Source organism: Citrus clementina, unplaced genomic scaffold (assembly GCF_000493195.1).
Source record: "Citrus clementina cultivar Clemenules unplaced genomic scaffold, Citrus_clementina_v1.0 scaffold_5, whole genome shotgun sequence".
NCBI lineage: Eukaryota > Viridiplantae > Streptophyta > Magnoliopsida > Sapindales > Rutaceae > Citrus > Citrus x clementina.
The window spans coordinates 42,959,276-42,967,187 of record NW_006262201.1 but is presented as its reverse complement, the minus strand read 5'-3'; the positions used below and the strand labels follow the sequence as shown (position 1 = coordinate 42,967,187).

Sequence of the window (7,912 nt, the reverse complement as noted above, 5' to 3'; positions counted from 1 at the left end):
GGATTTTGGGTTAGTGATGCAACTTAATAGGACCCCATCCTGGGGCTGCCCTTACAGAATGCATCAGAATGCAATTTGCAATAAGGCACAGTCAATGTCTCTCTTAGTGCACTCTTTTATGAACAATTACAATGCAGTTTGGTCTTTCTTTGGATTCTGACAACTGATAACAATTCTTCATACTTCATAGCAGGTCACTTCAGTTGTGAGATTGAAGCGGATGGAAAGGTTCATATTCGAGGGTCAACATCCGGTGGAAAAACTATTAGGAAACGTTCCCGGGTATTCCGTATGAGACTTCATCAAATATGCCCACCTGGCCAGTTTACACTTGATTTCAGTCTTCCCGGCCCGGTTGATCCCCGGCTGTTTTCACCGCATTTTAGATGTGATGGCATTTTTGAAGCAGTTGTCATTAAGCAAAAGTAATACCCATCATTTTTTTTTTTGCTTTATGAGCAGTTCCAGAATTCGTCATCTGTAAGTTGCAGTTCATCCACAACAAATCTCCTTTTTGGATTGGCTCATGTGTATATTTATGCCATTTGTATTTTCTAAGGGTGATATAATCTAATTAACAAGGGTCTGTTCTGAAGAAATGGAAAAAATTTGTTTCCTTTTATCTTTTTATTTGCTGCATAAATCTGTCTAGCTCAAAATTAACGATTTAAAATTCTGTTTTGAGTTGCAAATATTTAGATTATAAATAAATATCGGTCTAAAACAACAAAACTATTTTTATAGTTCCAATTTTTGTGATACACAAAAGTTGAACCTAATAAGTTTATATATTGACTGAAAATTTACTATAATCGAAAACGGAAATTTATAAGTTTATAACTGATATGATATACCGTTTAAAGGTTTTTTTTTTTTTTTTCCCCCCAAGAAAAATTCACAATAAAGGTTAGAATCAATGTTTCGAAAAGAAAAGAATTGTCACAGGTGTAATCATAAGTAAAATAGCTTATATTCACATATTACTTACTTCACATAATCTATTTTAAGTCTTATTTAGATTCTATTCTTCACCAAATTTGTAAAACAAGAATCTCTTACGAAATTTATTGTCTTATAAATTTATTAAATTATAAAATTACTAAAAAGAAATATTAATATATCGATGTTTCAACTGTATTTTAATTTTAAGTTGTTTTTACAGTTTTTTTTTTCTTTCTTCCAATAAATATGTTCTCTATTTACAAAAAAAAATTCACTAAATTTAGCCCTCGGTGTCTTCGAATCTCGATTAGGGATGACAAAAGAACCCGGACCCGGACTAACCCGGATAATCCGGGCCGGGTTGAACCCGTACCGGAGTATAAAAAAATCTAGATCCGGAATGAATTTTCATAACCCGGATTAATCCGGGTCCGGGTCCGGATTTGGGGTAACCCGTGAATCCGGAACCCGGACCCGGATTCTTTTTTTTATATTATTTTTATTAATTAATATAAATAAAAACATAAAAAAAAACCTTAAAAAATCGCAATTCATTTTTTTCTTTCATTCTTTCTAGTTTCTATCACAAATCGGGATTACATAAGAAAAAGTGAAAAACCCTAGCTGTGCCGCGGCTGCCGCCTCCTGCTGTCCAGCAGGCAAGACAAACAACCATCGCCTGGGTTCGTCACCGTCGCAAGGTCGGGTTCGCCGTCGTCGCAAGGTCGGGTTCGCGGCGTTCGCCACTGTCAAAAGCTTGGGTTCCCCACTGTCGCAACTCGCAACTCGTTTGGTTCACCACCGTCACATGCTTGCAGCACTGCAGTTCCTCTATTCATCATCATTAGCTCCTCTATTCGTTTGATTCACCACACACTTGCGTATTTGCGGTTTTATAATTAAATTATTTACAGTCATCATACTTTGCTCACTTTACTTACCATATATAATAGTTGATTATTTCAATAATATCTCGCTTTAGTTGCATATCATCATGTTTTTTTTTCTTTTCAATGATGCTGTCAAATGAAATGATTTGATAAAGCCTTGAGAAATGCCATGGGATTGGAGATGGAGGTTGTGGATTGACCACTTAACTGACTTTTTTTTTCCTTTTTCCTCAAATTTGAAGCTTAGTAGCTAACCCACCGAAGAGAGAAAAATGGATGATTCTGTACCCATGCCATAATATTCACCATTTGAATTGCTTTCTAGAGTTTTCTGGAGTTAGTTTTGAGTTATTGATCCGGGTTCAAAACCCGGAATCCGGGAACCCGGATTTTTCCGGGTTGAACCCGGTCCGGACCCGCATGAGAAAAAGCCTGGTTTTAATCCGGGTCCGGAAACAAAAAAATAGTGTCCGGGTCCGGAACCGGGAAGGCTAAACCCGGACCCGGACCCGGATTTTGCCATCCCTAATCTCGATGGCTGCTCCAATGTATGTATGTGTGTGTGTGTGTGTATAACTACATGTAAAAATAAATGAAGGGCATTTTTGTTACATGTTAGACGATACACGTGTCACGATGAAGGCACGTCTCAATCGCGGCCACGTACTGGAAATAAATAAATAGTGACTCAAGAGCAGATGAGAGTGTGCAAAGTGTGAGCAAATTCATCTGGCCGCTACAAAGCAAGAAACGGCCTCGTAGCTCAGACGTTAACGCCGTCGTTTTGCTCTCGAAACCCTAAGCGTGACTTTTCTTTCTTAGTTCATTTTCATCCTTTTTACTTTTGATTAATTCATACCTTCTTATCTAATGCTTTTCGTTTCAGGTGTTAACTTTGTGATCGAATTTCCATTTTCAATTCGCAAATTATTTCTTTATTTTTTTTATGTACATTATAACGATTAGTTATGATCATATCTTGCTTAATTTTCCTGCATTTTGGAATTATTTGTCATTTCTCCGAATTTTCTCCTAGATTTTTTCATTTCTGATGTGAAGGTTCATTATTTGACTTATATTTAATGCATTGATGATTTTTTTGTTAATATTTCGGTCGAAAGTTCATTCTTTTAAGGATCTTTGACATTGATATTATCATTGTTTCATCTTGTTTGGTATTCTTGAACTCATTGTATTTTTTCTTCTTTTTTTTTTTAATGCTAGTTGCATTTTTGAAACATAGTCACACTGAACACTGATTACTTTTTTAGCAACTGAACAGTCTTTTGTGAGCTGTGGATTAAGTAGATAATAATATTTTAGGGTTGTTTCGATTTGTATCGACTTTGTTTCTGTGTAGTAATTTAGTGGTGGGGTGGATAACTGTGTTTTTTTTTTTTTTCTTTTGGGGTGGGGCGACCATTTGTTTAGCATGGTACTTTGAGGCAAAATGGCCAACCTTTTCTGTGCTTTCTAGGGATTTGAGGTGATCTCCTCTGGTTTTTCCTGGTAGGGAATAGGTTATCTCTGTTATTTTAGTGCTTGATTGACCTTTTGGGCAGCATAAGTCACGGGAAAATTAAATCATGAAAGCCAAACTTTTCCAGTGCTTTTTCGTGATTTCAATTGATCTCCTTCTGGTTTTTGCCATAAGGGAATATATTATCTCTGTTAATTTTAGAGTCACCTCTTCCTGTATTCTTTTCAGTATTTGGGTTTATCTCGTTCCGGTTTTTACATTTGGGGACATGTTATCTTTTGGGTAGCATGGTACATGGCGGCAAAATTGATTCATGTAGACCAACCTTTTCCTGTGCTATTTTGGGATTTGAATTGTTCTCCTTACCGTTTTTTCCATTCACATGAAGTTGATTATGTTTTCTGTATAACATAATGTTTTTCCTATTATCAGTCTCCATGAGTAGTTCGGTGAGGTAGTTTTTTTATTGTACTATGATTAAAACTCCAGTGAGTATTCTACTATTTACAATAAGTTTTGTCAGTTTACATGTATTTTGTGGTGATTTGGCATGGGGTTGTTTTCGGAAAGAGAAGATATATTCTAGCGGTGTCATTATTTATCGTGTCGTATCTGCCAACTTTTCTCGAATATGGTTATGTCCCTTTAAGTTCCATTGGAGAATATGTTAAGCAACACATTGCATTTATTTATCTTTATTGTAATTCTCATCTTCTCTAGGGCAGAATCTCACTGTTTTTCTTTTTCCGCAACCCCCCCAACCGTAATGATCCTGAATATAGTAAATATTAGCAAATTAAATCATTTTCTTGACCTGGAAGCTGAAGGTGAGATCGCTTTTCATGCATGCTCGCGGACTTTCCATGTTGTCATGTGGTTGGAAACTTGATGTTAGCAAAGTGTTATTTTTACTAATTTAGCAAAAAATTAAAAGAGCTTGGCACGGTGGAGGTTGCGCTGTATTTGTGACCATATTGAGTTCAATTCAATTGTGTGTTGTACCTTTTTCTTCTTTCCTTTTTCAGAATTATCCTTTGCGGATAATGTGAGATTGTAAGTGATAATGTTTCTATGTTCTATGAGCATCTCCACAATTTAAATAGCATGTCAATGAACCAGCTTTAAGAAGGATCCAGTGGCTAATTAAGAAAACGATATTTGCCCTCTCTCTGTTTTTTTTTTCAATTTTCTTTAATGACTTAGGAAAGCTATTTAAGATATGAGAACTGTTGCTTGCTAGAAGCACGTTTTGTTGATCAGTAGACAGTGCATTACACACTCTTTTGTACGTAAACTCATACTGTTTGCTTGCTCATGGTAATTATGTAGGCTGGGAAGCAAAAATTGGAATAATGGACGTGTTGAAGTATGCTGACCATCCACGAATGAAGCCACTTGTTGTTGTAGAAGGATCAGCGAAGGAAGGTTGTGGTGCACCACCCCTTGGTCTTTATGACATCGGTGTGAGTGATAAGGCCTATCTTTTCCGAGTTTCACTGCCTGGCGCCCGAAAGGATACAAGTAAGGATCAAAATTTATTTAATAATGTCATTGGCATGTGAGATGATGCAGTATGCATGTGGACGAGGTGTAGGCAATGTCCTTTTCGGTCTTTCGTTTTAAAGTTAAAGGAGAGCATTTTGCAGTGCTTCATGTGGTGAATAATCTATCCGATAAAAAAAAAAAAAGTAATAATTAGGAGATGACCTGGTAGATAATGCTTGTCTTTACAGGTAACCTGAAATGCATTATCCGTCGCAATGGAAATGTCCAAATACAAGGAGTTATGACTGAAGGAGATGTTGCAAAAAACTCATCAAAAGTATACAAGATGTTGCAGCAGCAACTTTGTCCACCGGGAGAATTCACTGTTTCATTTAGTCTACCAGGGCCTGTTGATCCCAGATTATTCCACCCCCAATTCCGCCAGGATGGAATTCTGGAGGGGGTGGTTATGAAACACAGAAAGGCTGGCAAGTACCTCAGTTGATAGCCGCATCAACATTCTGTACCTTGAAATTTGAGAAAAACTTATGTTCTGTGGAGTTATGGAATAATGCTACAGAGAGCAGTTTAAACTGTAAAATATTGGAAGTTCATCTTGGGTTTAATGTAAATAGATTTTGCCTTTATTTGGTCAAGCTAAAATAATTTTTAAAATAGCAAAATTTCCTTTTACCATTGAATTTCTTATCTTGATTAGGTGAGGGAGGTGGTATTTATTCATTTGATGGTGGGAAGGGAATGTTGGTGACGTTACAATAACTGGGAACTGAGATGGAAGTATTGAGATAATATTTGGAAAATTTACATATATATATATATATTTATAATGCTTGAATCATGAATGATGTGTGTCTTTTTAAAAAAAAAAATAATAATAACTATTTAGATTTTAACAATTAAATTAAATTATTATGTGACATTCATCTATTAGATAATAAATTTTATATAATTGATATGAATAAAATTATATTCTATCATCTATTAAATGAATATCATATTGATGGCGGGGCGTCAAGCCAAAGCAAAAACTACCATCTCATGACAGAATTTACTTTTTTTTTTTTTTTTTTTAGAAATAAACTATAAAGTCTCACACAGAGAGAGTCAAAGACACAAGTTTCAGATTCCGTGGGAAAAAAATACATAAGAATTCAAAAGACTGGAATTTATTTCCTTCGGGGTTGCTTCGTATCCAGCGATGAGGTTTATTGACCGTCGAAAATTTCCAATTCGTTTTTTCTTTTCTTTTTTCTCTCAAGCAACACATTGAGTCCAATCGAAGGATGGTCCACACTCCACATACCCTACGCCATAAATGTTTGATTGTAATTGATACTTGCGAGTATTAATTTCCACAAGACAATTAGACTTTTCTATTCTAGCTAATTTATCATTTTCCTCCTCGGCATCGACAAGACCAAATTTTTCCAAACAAAAACAGTTGGAAAAAAAAAAGAAGAAGCAAAAATGAAAACTAATGCTGGCCCAAAAAATAATAATAGTAAACAATTCAAAGGAAGGAACGTTGTTGTTGTTGTTATTAATATTATTATTATTTTTTTCAACACAATCGTAATAATAGAAAAGATAAGAGGACGAAATTAACTCGGAACCAGAAACAAAAGCCGTCGTAAGATATTTTATTATTCATAAACAACACCACAAGTCACAACCACCTAACATCGATCGTAGTCTTAAATTCCAATATCTTCAAACACTCAGCAGCAAATAGAAGCAGAGAAAAGACTTGAACAAAACCCAAGTCAATATTTTAAAGCTAAAATGGCCGATGAAATTAATCAAATTATCCGCATCTTCTTGGAATCACAGCCCTGGCTGGATAAGGCTCCGTTTGGTACGTAGATGAGCTTGTGATCTAGATTATATATCTAATCAGACAAACAGGGCCTAATTTTACAAGTCAACCTTCGATCACATCAACGAAACCCCATGGTACTGGGGCTTTCTTGCTAATATTAAGTTTATTATAATAATAATAATAATAATAATAATTAATTTCTAAATAAAAAGATCATAAGGACATATATATATATATATATATACATACATACATAGAAGAAGAAGAAAAACAACCAAAAATGAACCCACTAGTTTACTTTGTCGTTTTTGATTATATATAGAGATATATTTATATATATACAGAGAGAGAGAGATCTTGAATTAATTGTTCATGAGCTATATAAATATCCAGCTCGCTGATGATCAAGAGCAAGCAGAATAAAGAGATAAGAAAAAAATAAATAAGAATGGCGTTGAAAGTGCTCTCAGCGCTAGACTCAGCAAAGACCCAGTACTATCACTTCAAAGCCATAATAATAGCCGGGATGGGGCTCTTTACCGATGCCTATGACCTCTTCTGTATCCCGCCCATCATGAAGCTCCTCGGAAGAATCTACTACAGCGATGGCGCCGATCGATTCCAAATCCCAAACGCGGTCGTATCGCCGATGTTAGCCCTGGCTTTACTGGGCACGGTGATAGGGCAGCTGGTCTTCGGCAGACTAGGTGACCTCATCGGACGTCGGCGCGTGTACGGATTAGCATTGATGTTGATGGTGCTTAGCTCCCTTGCATGTGGCTTCTCCATTTGCACCACTAAACAATGCGTCCTCGGGAGTCTAGGCTTCTTCAGGTTCTTGCTTGGAGTTGGCATCGGCGGGGACTATCCCTTATCTGCTACCATCATGTCCGAGTTCGCTAACAAGATGACGCGTGGCGCCTTCATTGCGGCGGTTTTTTCTATGCAGGGCTTTGGTATCTTGGCCAGCTCTACGGTCACCATGGCGGTTTGCAAAATCTTTGAGGCAACCACAACTCGGGACAACGATGTCAACAAGAGGCAGCATCAAGCTGATATTGCCTGGAGGTTGATTCTCATGCTGGGTTCTATTCCGGCTGCTTTCACCTATTATTGGCGTATGACGATGCCTGAATCTGCAAGGTACGCTACCTCTATACCCCTACCTACCTGTGTTTTGACCCATTTAATTTGTACGTGTACGTGCGCGCGCGCATATATATATATATATATCTGTGTGTGTGGGGGGCTGTACTAAAAATTTTATAAGTATTC

The 7,912-nt window shown here is 36.6% G+C and overlaps 2 protein-coding genes across 2 annotated transcripts in view; both read left to right on the top strand.

The window, feature by feature from the left end:
- Positions 1 to 5,453, top strand: part of LOC18042426 (increased DNA methylation 3) — a 7,672-nt gene extending 2,219 nt beyond the window's left edge. The window contains exons 4-8 of the mRNA XM_006435372.2: positions 191 to 425; positions 1,988 to 2,019; positions 2,553 to 2,636; positions 4,642 to 4,833; positions 5,046 to 5,453. Coding sequence (XP_006435435.2) covers positions 191 to 425; positions 1,988 to 2,019; positions 2,553 to 2,636; positions 4,642 to 4,833; positions 5,046 to 5,302 — 800 coding nt within the window. The 3' untranslated portion in view covers positions 5,303 to 5,453. The remainder of the gene's footprint in view (positions 1 to 190; positions 426 to 1,987; positions 2,020 to 2,552; positions 2,637 to 4,641; positions 4,834 to 5,045) is intronic.
- Positions 5,454 to 6,918: 1,465 nt separating this feature from the next.
- The window catches only part of LOC18042637 (probable inorganic phosphate transporter 1-9), a 2,294-nt gene continuing 1,300 nt past the window's right edge, over positions 6,919 to 7,912 (top strand). The window contains exon 1 of the mRNA XM_006435368.2: positions 6,919 to 7,780. Coding sequence (XP_006435431.2) covers positions 7,086 to 7,780 — 695 coding nt within the window. The 5' untranslated portion in view covers positions 6,919 to 7,085. The remainder of the gene's footprint in view (positions 7,781 to 7,912) is intronic.